Source organism: Aulonocara stuartgranti, assembly GCF_965226115.1.
Source record: "Aulonocara stuartgranti genome assembly, chromosome: 6".
Taxonomy (NCBI): domain Eukaryota; kingdom Metazoa; phylum Chordata; class Actinopteri; order Cichliformes; family Cichlidae; genus Aulonocara; species Aulonocara stuartgranti.
The window spans coordinates 20,082,918-20,095,678 of record NC_138944.1 but is presented as its reverse complement, the minus strand read 5'-3'; the positions used below and the strand labels follow the sequence as shown (position 1 = coordinate 20,095,678).

The window sequence follows — 12,761 nt, the reverse complement described above, 5'->3', positions numbered from 1 at the left end:
AACAGCACTCGTTGGTGAATATTTACTTCCTGCTAGAGATGCCTTTGCACATGAAACCTCCAAGGAAGGATGCAAAATGCCATTGACATATATTTTTGATATCTGATCTAAATGTATCTGAGTAAAAGGCTCCAGAGTAAACCTTTTGAGGTGCAGCAACTAGTCAGTTTAACTGATTAACGTAAAAATAATTCGGAACGTTTGTTCAAGCAAAGTCCCAAACATGACCTGAATGATGACATAAACTTGTGACTCATATTAACATGTTAAACTGGCTTTGTTTGTGGCTACTTGAACATGAGTGTGTGCATGCACTGAATGTGTATAGTCTCATTACTGAGTGTGACACTGGGACCTTGACAGATAGCCTGAAGCAGAGAAGAGCTGTGTGAGCGTGTGTGCAAGTGCGTGTGTGTTTATTGTGCAGACAAAGATGTCAAAAATACACTACAGTCAGCAGGAAGTCATTCTGCCAGTATTCTAGTCAGGTATCTTCCCCCCCCCAATCCCTCTCTCCCTGGTGCACACACACAAACATGTTCCCTTAATTTTTCATGGGTCTCTGTCTGACTAGCTGTGAGCGACACAGGCTGTATACAGCACTGGGTTATTTGCACACAAACACAAATGCACTGCGCTGAAGACAGAGACAAGACAGGCAGTGTGTCAATGTGTAATGGAAAGAGCAGAGAGAAGACAAAATGCCAGAGTGGAGAGAGCAGGAAACAGACGAGTTGGACTCAGGAAAGGAGGGCAAGCGCTGGAAACTGAACAGTGTGTCTGTTTGTGTTTCAGTGTGGATGTGATGCTCGGTATAGAGACACAGTAGTGGAAAAACAGAGAGGTGAAAATAACAAGCAGGTCGTGAGAAAGACTTGCTTGGATACTGCAACTTTTTGCAGTATCTCTGAAATACAGAGTTAGAAGAGAAGGACCTTTAACTGATAGCTTTGCTGCCAGTCCAGGGATTTCCTAAATCCATTTTGGGGCTTTTTACCTGGAACAGTTTTGTTAATTGGGTCTTCATTAGCTCATGTGTATTGGTCATATATTTTATCAGATGGTAGGAAAAGCACAGATTTCTTCCATATATTGCTGTAATTGATTTTAAAGTATGTGCACTACCTATGGTTACCCCTCAAAACTCCATTCCCAGCCAAAGCCTTGAAATTTAGTACAGACTTTAGTACAGAGAATAAATCCTAATGGTACGTATGGTTTGAACCATCAGATTTACTACACACATTCACATCACACTTGGGTTAAGCTGAAAAAAAATATCAGTCTATTACATTTTCAGCTATAGCAACAACACACTACAATACTCTGAGCAGGACCCATTGTGAACTGTCACATCCTCTGCAGAGCAAACAGACCTGGGTGGTTCATATAAGAAAAAAGCTCCTGGAAGTGGCTGTGCATTGCCCTTTAACAGAGGGGCTGAGGTTAACCAGATGTACACTGGCAAAACCCACTAGTTAGTTTTCTTCATCAAAGTCTTTATTCTTGTAAAACCAACCTTATAAACCCGCTGTTAAAGTTCAGCTCATAGCTGATTCTATTGGCTCTTCTAAAGGGCCCTACAGTCTATTATCCCCCGCAGTGTATCAGCAAAACTGAAGACTCTTGGTCTTGCAGTAATGGAAACAATGAACCGCAGCGCACCTACCTATCAGTCGATATACAGTGATGGTAAAAAAAAGAAAAAGAAAAAACAAAAGGTAATGGTATACTTAATAAAAATCGGTGAAGGCAGCGCTTAGAGAAGTAGGTACAAAAATAGATTTGCAACATAATGTGCTGCCACAGAGACTAAAAGGTACAACTGTGCTCAACATATTTATGCATTCACAGAGTTTTGGGTTGGGTTTTCCTCAAAGTGCACTGTTTGCAACAAACTCCGCAAGAGATAAGCAGCTACACGCAGTACAAGTAGCCTACTCAGCGTGTACACTGCATTTGTCTGTTTACATGTAAGATAAAGAGAGAGAGAGGGAGTGTATATTTTAGTCCCAGAAAAGCACTTTTATCCTACACATATAACAAAATCAATCCCTAACAAAACAACCACTTTCAAACAAAGATGTCGTACTCCTACCGCTTGGCACACACACACACACACACACACACACACACACTTGAGACAAACGAACACTCAAATACTTCAGACGCCAACACACTCTTTCACATGCAGCATTAAGATTCTCCTACAGCAGGGTCTTTTGTTTGTCACCATCTGTGCCTGGAGGACTAAATCAAATGAGGCAGAAGAGGAAGGCGAGAAAGAGAGAAAAGAAGCCTTTCTGCTGGTGGAGGGCCACTTTTCTGTCTCATCCCTGCAGATGGACCCTGCTGCTTCGCCAGTGGCCATTAGGGTTGCAAAATTCCCGGAATTTTCAAAGATGGAAATTTTCCATGGGAATAAACGGGAATTAACGGGAATTTATGGGAATAAACTGGGAATTTTCAAAATTGAAGGATGGCTCTTCTTAGGGAACTTAAATATAGTTGAGCAAAGTATATTTTAGCATAATATTGACAAAAACAAACAAATGCAATTCAAATACACTTGAATATCCATGCCATTCCTTAATCACATGTACAGAGCACAAGCTTGCTGCATGGCTATTGAGACCACCTACTGGCACTGTGCATGCCTCCATCACATGTACACATGGACCACACTTTTGAGCCTGAAGGACAAAGAGTATTGAAGGCACACATTTGAGCCTGTGGACTTAACAAGTGAGGTAAGTTTTGATGATATTATGGGAAAATATATTCATTAAATGTTTAAATTGTGAATATCACATAAAATGTATTAATCTGGTAGATAGCAATCTGATAAGATGCTAAATAAAATGCTAGCATCTGTTAGATGCTAAATAAGCCATAGCTAGTATAACATAAAGAAGATGCTAGCTTCCTCATTTGGCTGTTTTGTTTTGAAGATCATTCCAGTTGTTTAGCTAGCCTTACTATTTATATCTGTTTATTATCATATTGCAATTGTATTATTACGATCTCTTGCATTGCATTAGCATTTTTACAAGCTCTTGTTTTATTTTACAGAAAAATGCCATGTGCGCTATCTGATGTGTGGAGACATTTTACACCAGCTAATGTACAAGGGAAATCTGTATATATGTGTAAGTATTGTGATAAGACGTATGTGAAGAATGCTACAAAAATGCAGCAGCACATTGCAAAGTGCAAAAAAATTCCTCAAGGCCCAACACATGCAGCAGCCAGGAGTTCCACTCAAGGGGAAAATGAATCTGTTTCAGCTGTATCAGAGTCAGATACCCACTCATCAGCTCCTGGTCCCTCTGGCATCGGAGGATTCTTTGATTTTATGGATGACACTAGCCAGAAAAACGCAGATGAGTGTTTCGCTCGTGCAGTCTATGCAGCTGGCTCACCCCTGATGCTGACATCCAATGTGTACTGGAAGAGATTTTTGAATGTTCTCTAACCAGCATACATTCCCCCAACCAGACATGCATTGTCTACTCATCTACTGGAGGAAGAGTTCAGTCGAGCTCAAGCAAAGGTGAAACAGACCATTGACCAAGCTGACTGTATTTCAGTCATCTCTGATGGATGGTCCAATATCAGGGGACAAGGAATTATTAACTACATAATCACCACTCCTCAGCCTGTGTTCTACAAGAGTGTAGAAACAAAGGAAAACGGACACACAGGCCAATACATTGCAGATGAGCTAAAAGTGATCATCAATGACCTTGGACTAGATAAGGTTTTTGCACTGGTCACTGACAACGCAGCCAACATGAAGGTTGCCTGGGCACATGTGGAGGAGACCTACCCTCATATAACTACTATTGGCTGTGCTGCCCATACACTAAATCTTCTCCTAAAAGACATAATGGCACTAAAAACAATGGACACTCTGAATAAGAGAGCGAAGCAAGTTCTGAAATATGTTAAAGGCAAACAAGTAACATCCGCTACATTTCTGTCAAAGCAAAAGGAAAAGAACAAGAGTACTACACTGAAGCTTCCCAGCATAACGCGATGGGGTGGTGTTGTTATCATGTTTGACAGCCTTCTGGAGGGAAAGGAATCTCTGCAAGAGATGGCCATATCCCAGTCTGTAGGCATCGACAGTGACATCAAGAAGGTCATCTTGGATGATGTGTTCTGGGAATGAGTATCTAGCAGTCGGAAAATCCTCAAACCTATTGCAGCAGCAATAGCGAAGATAGATGGGGATGGTGCCATCTTGTCAGATGTCCAGTGCCTTTTTGCAGAACTCAGAGGAAATCCAGACAATTCTGCCCACTCCCCCACTACTGAAAGCAGAGGAAACGGCTGTGGTCAAGTCATTGGAACAGCGGAGGGAGCATGCACTGGCTTCATGCAGCCAGTGCATGCAGCAGCATACATGCTGGACCCCAAATATGACAAGGGCATACTTTCTGGGGAAGAGATCAACGGTGCCTATGCGGTCATTACAGCCATGTCTGACCACCTGGGTCTCGATAAAGGCAAAGTTCTAGGCAGTTTGGCAAAGTATCGAACAAAGCAAGGCCTTTGGAAAGGGGATGGAATATGGCAGTCATGCCAGCACATATCTGCAGCCACCTGGTGGAAGGGACTATGTGAATCTGAGGCCCTTGCACCTGTAGCCTCCATCCTCTTCCAAATCCCACCATCATCAGCTGCCTCCGAGCGCAACTGGTCACTGTTTGGCAACACCCACACAAAGGTTCGCAACAGGCTCACAAATGTGAGAGTGGAAAAGCTGGTCGGCATTCGGGCAAACCTACGGCTCTTTGAGCCTGACACAGAGCCATCCTCAACAAGGCTGGAAAGTGACACTGAAGAGGAAGACTCAGAGTTGGATGCTGAGGAAGTGGACATGTTGTTGGATGATGATGAGGTCCAGGAAGAGTCTATTGACTGAGCAAAAATGAGAAAAGAGGATTGCTTGAAGGAAGATTTGCATGTTTAATGGGACGTTTTGGAGGATAAGTGACATTTTTCATTTAACCTTTTGAATGGGACTTTGCGGAGATTTTTGGACAGGGGGCATTTTTGAATGAGCGGGGTTAGGGGATGGTAATATTGAACTCAACATTTCTGTTTTTATTCATCCATGAAACAAGTTATTGAAACGTGTTCTATTCTACTGTACTTACAAATAAATCTGTTGAAAACATTTTGCATGGAGGTTTTCTTATGATTTCTGTTTATATTTATGCTTGGAAATAATATATTCCCAGTTAGTTCTCCTAAATTCCCATTAATTTCCATAATTCCCATTATTTCCATGGAAAGTTTCCAATATGGAATATTTCCAAAATTCCCAAGCTTAACTTACCATGGAAATTTACCAGAAACTTTTCGGAAATTTACCGGAAATTTTACGCCCCTTTGCAACCCTAGTGGCCATATGCCCAGGGAGTAACATCGACGGTGCAGTGGAGGCATGTGACTGATGCATGGTTCAAACAGACTCTGGTACATATGGTACAGAGGTACTATAAAAATAAATCCTAGGAGCACGACTGTGGTTCTGCTGTTTGTGAGAGATTCTTTCCAAACATCCTGCGTGTGCAGTGTATGTGTCATCGTGCCCGTGTGTTCATGCGTGAGTGTAGATGCACGTGTTCAGATGTTGTGGTGCATGTGTCAGCACTTCATTCGGGAGTTAATTATAACGCTGCTGCATGTATGTGATAGTAGAATCACTATTTCCAGCTGCTGTATTGTTTTTGCCTTGTGAGTCTGTGTGTGCGTGACCTGGAGAAAAACTGAAGTGGGATCAAAATTAGTTCTGAGCACCTTGGCAGGTGTTCATGTCTGTCTGTTGACAAATTTTATTAAGCAGATGACACATCGATTCCCCCCCCCCCTTTTTTTGGCCGAGGCTCTTGTCTCTCTCTCTTTATTTATTTATTTTTAAAACGCTGTTTCTTTCCAACTGTTTTTTGTATTGAACAGTCCACAAAAACTATTCAGGCTATCACTCTCGTCCTCTACAGCTTTATATTAGCACTATTCTTTAAGCTAAGCTACTATAGAGTGACTGTGCCAGCCCTTAGGCTCATGATGTCCTGGACACTGTCTGTTCTTTTAAAAATATTGACTGTCTTTACAGCTCAGATTTTGGCATGAAGATCAATCTCGGGATCATGACTTTTTGGTGGTAAAATAATTCAAACCAAAAAGAGTTATATTAATAACTAAACACTTTTAGGATGGTGTCATTTGATGCACTCTCTTGGCTGAAGTTTTGTCTGTTTTCAGTGTCTTCTTCATATATATGATGGCACTTGTACCTTTAGGTGTTGTGCTTTACTGACCGACTTTCAATGTATTTTTTTTAATCACGAGAATTCTTATCATCTGCCCTTAATCTTTTAAAAGAGATAGACTGGGATGATTTATTTATATTAGCATACATATTGATATACTATATTTTTCGGACCATCGGTGCACCGGATTATAAAACGCACGGTCGATGAATGGGTCTGTTTTTATACATAAAGCCACCGGATTATAAGGCGCATTAAGTGAAACAAAACAGTCAGATAAGTCAAACTTTACTCAACTCATTCTTCTTGCTTCCTCCACTTCCGTACCATTGATTCATTAATGTTGAATCCTCTCGCAGCTGCTCTATTCCCATGTTGTTGCAGTATATTAATGACTAACCTCATCTTGTGGTTGGATTATCTCCGTTGTTCTCCTGACTGAAGTTTGGTCTGTTTACAGCATCCTGCCATGCAATTGCATTTGTCAAAAACCATCGGGAACCCTCACGTTTAATTAGTTAGTGGTTCATCCTCCAGCTTCACTGTGTTATGCTTTGTGTTATGCTAACATAGCTGTGTCGCTAGCGATCACATAGCACAGCATTATATACCAGGTAGCCTAACTTCAGTAACCCTATAAACGTCACTACTGTTCAGTTTTCTGTCTTCATTTATGTTGGAAGTGGTAGCAGAGCTGTACGTTTTAATTTTTTCAGAAATCTCTCAATAAGAACATGGTATATCATGTTTAGGTAACTAGTGAAACTAGCGAGCTAACTTCCTGCTAACTTCTAACTCTGTTAAATTGAATAAATTCTGTTTTCATGGATACCTAGATGTTAAACGTAATTGTTAAACCTGGTGAAGCAGCAACGCTGATCATTTTATTAAAGTTAAAAGAATATAGACAGTTTTTAACTCTCAGTGTGCTGGACTGCTCGTTTGACTTTGGGACCTGAAGGGACGGAGTTTTGGACCCAGATTACTCTGAGTTTGCGAGGCTCCTGACTACAGTAGCCGTAATGCTCCGACAATCCATCAAGTGGTGCGGCTTCATAGCTTACCAAGGTCGTACTACATTTTTTCACAGATGTTTGAGCGCCGTGTACCACATAAAATCGGTTCGAGGTCAGTAAGCACAACCAGAATTCAAACATAAGGCACACCGGATTGTAAGGCGAACTGACAATTTTTGAGAAAATTAAAGGATTTTAAGTGCGCCTTATAGTGTGGAAAGTACGGTAATACAGGGGTCTTAAACTCGCAACCCAGGGGCCACTTGCAGCCCACATCACCCCTACGTGTATGTTGACATGAAGAAATATAAAGCAATCTGGCGCCTGAAGTTACTTTTTTTGCTAGGGAGGATTTGTTTGTTGTTGAGTTCAATGTTAAAATAAGTTCTTTATGAAGCAAAAAATTATTTAATATGAAGGCAACATGAGCAGAGAGTACAAACATGTTGAGGGATTAGCTCTGTTAGTTCAGCGATTCATGTGTAAAGAAAACAATTTTCACTAGCAGTCAAAAACTAATGTGTACAGTTATGTCTGCATTTTTATGTTGTTAAATATGAACAAAATTATAGCAGAAGTGATGCCATGTGTCTGGCTAAAAAGAGAGTACTAATTTGTTTATTTGGTAGTTCAATGAAGGCTTCAGTTAGTTAAGAATGGGGGGGGGGGTTTAATCTTTTTATACAATATTAGAAATTTTAAAAAACAAACAAAACACTACATTTTCGCAAATATTAGTGGGTGTTTTCTTGTTTGTTTGTTTGTTTGTTTGTTTGTTTGTTTGTTTTTTGTACTACATGAGCACTAAAGCGGCCCTCCAATGAGATGACAGTGCCAACAGTGCAAGTTTGAGACAGCTGATATAATAAAAAAAACACAATGATAGCAAGCCATGAAGTGGCAAAACATTACATTTCATCTAGCCTAAAGCTGCGTCCACACAGGGAGAGATTCACAGCGATGTGGCGAGCAGAAACCATAGAAAGTGAAAAAACTACTCTGAAGTTGGTTATGTTGGCTCACAGAAAATCTGGCGTGGTGTGCATGTTTAAATATAGGCTCCAGCGCCGTTCCATTGGTTTATCTAGTTTATCTGTTCTTTTCCAACAAAAAAATCTAACCAAATCCCAGTACTATCATATGGAGCCCCTCTGATGACATGGTCCAAAAAAATACTACTTCGTGGGCACGAAATGGGAATAACGTGCCCACGAAATACTTATTTGTGGCAGGCACCTTCAGGCCTGGTGGGTGTGGTCCTGCCAGCTGACCGGTCACACCCAAGGATCCTCACACACACCTGGCACCAATCAAGCCTCGTCGGAGGAGCTACAAAGCAGTGTGGCTGAGAGCTCCTCGACGCTGGATCGTTGAGTGACTACCCTTCAGTGTTCCCAGCAAAATCAGTGAGTGCGAGTCTGTCGCTTTGTAGTTGTGTGTTAACGGCTTCCTCTGTGGATTTTCCAGCAGGAGTGCGGGAACGGGAGAGCAGCGAGCAGAACTTTCACGGGAGCGGAGACACGGAGCAAGAGCACTGAGAAGGAGACACGGCACTGGACTTGGAAACGCACAGGGATTTATTATTGTGTATTGTTTACTTCACTGTAAATAAACACACTGCATTAATCGCACGGAGTTCCGCATTTTGAGTCCTTCCCCACACACCCACGGTCTGCCACGCAGACCATGACAAAAGTAAAACTCAATCATTCTGTCTCTGGCCATGGTGTATAGGTTTAGCCTACTCTTATGCTTATGTCTCTATACGCAGCTGTCCAGGAATTGTATCAATGTGATGTGCGCACGAAATACTATTTCGTGTGGCCACGAAATATTTCGTGGCCACAAATAAGTATTTCGTGGGCACGTTATGCTATTTCGAGGGCACAAAGTAGTATTTTGTGGCCACAGTTTATTTATTTTTTGGACCATGTCATCAGAGGGGCTCCGTACTATCATGCTACTGAAAGGATTAAATAAATTAGGATATTGATTTATAGCACTAACGCATCCACTATCTTTGTAATGCCATTATCTTTAAAGGTAACAGTGGAGAGATCAAGTGTAACACAAAACACACATTCAAGTAGTAAAATTCCTTTACACTGTATAGTAATCAGTTAATTAAAAGGTTGAGCAGAGTCTTAACTTGAAAGGTTTGTTGTTCCCAGTGTGGTGATAAGGAGGTCAGGCCAAAAGGGCGGAGTTTTATAATGGCCACGAAATCAAACTGTCAGCTTCACAGCCATACACAACGACTGAATGGCTCCCTGTGTGTGCAGCTTAACTTTAATGCTATTTGGATTTTCATCTTCCTTTACACCCACTGTTATAGAAGACTTTTATGTGTGTTTACAAATATTTCAGCTGGAGTGCAGATAAAATACTCACTTTCGTCAAGTTGAAATAATTTGCACACTTTAACCTTTGTGTTCCTTCAGTTTTTTATTTTTGGGAACTAAGGGAAGTCTTTGAGCACAAGACTTATTACAGACTTCAGAAACAGTCACCACTCCTTAAAGAGATCCACATACAAAGACAGGCGTGGGCTGACTATTACTACTAAGTGCTTTTTTAAATAATGTAATCATTTACTGTAATAATGCAGTAATGACAGCCGGCTACTCATTGATCAGAGCATCAGCATTTCAATTTGATTTACTCTTGTAAGGATTTTGAACTTATTACAGAAACCATCATCAGGCTCTGGGAAATCATTATCATTATTAATCACAAACAAAACTAACAAATTTTACAAAGGTTACACTTTATATCCCAAAAGTTTGATTGTGTTCATCTGGACGTAGCGTTTTCAGTGGGAGAAATGTTTCGTCCTTCATCCAAGTGACTTTTCCCCAACCTTATGAACAGTACATTTACACAATGACTGAAACTAGCCCACTGAGTGAACAATGGGCTGTGAGGTCAGTTCCTTGATCACTTACACTTTATAATACAGCCTGTGACTAAGGGCACTATTGGAACTTCCATATATTTTATTTGAAATTACAATGTAATTATATTTAAATGCACATACTTAAAGGTAGCTACACTAGAATAAGGTAAGTCATTTTTTTTCTTTACAGAAAACTAATAAATAATTATACTGTAACTAAATTTAAGTACTAGTGTACAATTTCACTGTCCTTTTGCAGAAAAACAAACAATATTTTACATTTTACAGAGTGGATCTTGGCTTTTTACATCTTTATATAATATTCATTATGTTGATGTGGAGGATCGATATTCTATTATTCAATTATTCTTGTATTTTACCATTATAAGTGTGATAAGGATCGTTCTTCCCTTCTATATTAAAAATAAATAACAAATAATAATAAATACCATCAGAATTTGCAGGCTTATGTGACCTTGATGATGGAAACAAAGTCTAACTTCATTTTTGTTTTTTCACAACCATTATTAGATACAACTTTCAAAATGAGTGTCGTTTCCTGTAAAATACCTAGAAGTCATGTACTACCTAAAATTACTTATACATTGCTTAAATTAAAAATTAACTCATAGTATTATTATTTATTGTAGCATATCTACTTTAAGTATTTGTAAGTAAATAGAATTACACTGTAATTTCAAATACAGTACACTAAAGATCCATTCAATTGCAGGGGAATTACGCTCTTAATTGCAAACCGCATTACAAAGTGTTACCGAATGTAGTAGTAATGACAATAACCATTAGCATCACAGCCTTTGCTGTCCGTGTATTAGAATTTTAGTGCTCCTTTGCTCCTACCTGTGAGCAGGTATTCGCCTCTCCCCAGCCACCAGTATGACATCACAAAGCTGTCTAGTCCGCAGGTAGCCCTCCATCTTGCGGAAGGTGACATCAGCATGGGACAGAGCGGTAAACATGCACTCCTCCGGACACGCGCACTGCTCCATTGACACACATGAGGACAGCGTGGCACTACTGTTAGACGTCCTGCGCCCACACAATGGCACACAGACAAGGACAAACATCCAACAAACACACACGGACAAAGACAGAAAGAGAAAGAGACAGTAACTTTCAGTGGATTTATTGGTGAACAAAGAGACAGATGTGTGAAGAGAGCTACACCAGCTGTTCTGAGTCATCTAATGTACCCTCTTTGTATGTCGCCAGGAGCAGACAAAAGATCTTTAATGGTTCAATTACTAGGAGTAAATGGCCAGATAAATTTAGCCCTCTTTAAAGAAAATCTGCCAATTAAATAGCTATGGGAGCTAAGCCCATAGGATATGCAGTAATTTACTCTGCTCCCTAATGGCAACCAGTTTCCTTGCATTTATACCAACAACAGGAGACAGAGCAGAGTTTAGGACCAGGAAGGCTTCGACATTACTGTTGAGTTTATTTGTGCATGCGTGTTTGTCAGAGATGAGCTACCCTGTGAATTATCAGCCATCATGACTCCCAAACCAGCATTTAATTTATGTGAGCCAGTGCTGTACTTCCATTTTTAATTTAACAGCAGAAGAGGCAGGACTGGCCCTGCAGCACAAAGACATAAAAATAAACTGATACTCCAAGGATAATATGAATTCAACTCCACAGTCAGGAGAGAACTCACACTCTTTTAGTGAAGTGTGTGTGTGTGTGTGTGTGTGTGTGTGTGTGTGTGTGTGTGTGTGTGTGTGTGTGTGTGTGTGTGTGCTCAAAGCTCAAGCTGTTTCAAGTCAAACTGTCTTAAATTGCAATTTTTCACTTGCATGTTCTACCAGGATTGAATAAAGAGAAAGGTAGAAAGAGATACACAGACATAAATTGTGGAAAAGGTGTTACAAAATGTGACTTTTGTACAAAACAATTTAGAGATTGGATTATTTACTCAGAAATCATTGTCACGTATTGGTGTAGCATGTTAAAAAAAACTATCACTTGGCACTTGAAGTTGCTATACATATTTCCCGATCCATATTTTTTTATACATGTTTGCACATAAATAAATACAGACAGACATTTCCTCTGAATTTCTTTGTGAGATGAAAATGTTTTACAGCACTGACATTAAATATAGGATTCATTAGCTCAAAAGAATGTGTAGTTAAAATTTATTTTTTTTTTAGTACTGGGGAATTACCACCTGACCATGAATTTTTACATGGTTATTTGTGTTCACTGTTTTAGATTTTCCATCCTACAGCTTTTACTGTTTTGTGTTGAGTCCCAATAGTCTTATCTGTTTTCCTCAGACATAGCAGGCAACTGTTTTGAGCACGGCAACCTCCAAAGGTCCTGTATACAACATAGACTGTATATTAAAAAGATGGATGCATCCTTTTCTTTCTGTTTATGGGTATACACATTTTCCGTTGAGATGCTTTTCTACAGACAAAATCTGCATCTTAATTAAAAGTGTATTTTTGTTCCCCCACCCAACTCAGAAAGGGCATTTTAGGCAGTGACTAAGCATGTATACATAATTGATGCATGCACAATACAGGAGAAGAGACC

At 40.0% G+C, this 12,761-nt stretch overlaps 1 protein-coding gene across 4 annotated transcripts in view; it reads right to left on the bottom strand.

The window, feature by feature from the left end:
- klhl5 (kelch-like family member 5) overlaps positions 1-12,761 on the bottom strand; it is a 72,020-nt gene that overhangs the window by 23,083 nt on the left and 36,176 nt on the right. For all 4 annotated transcript variants that reach the window (XM_082535992.1, XM_082535993.1, XM_082535991.1 and 1 more), the window contains exon 2: positions 11,058-11,246. In XM_082535992.1, coding sequence (XP_082392118.1) covers positions 11,058-11,246 — 189 coding nt within the window. The remainder of the gene's footprint in view (positions 1-11,057; positions 11,247-12,761) is intronic.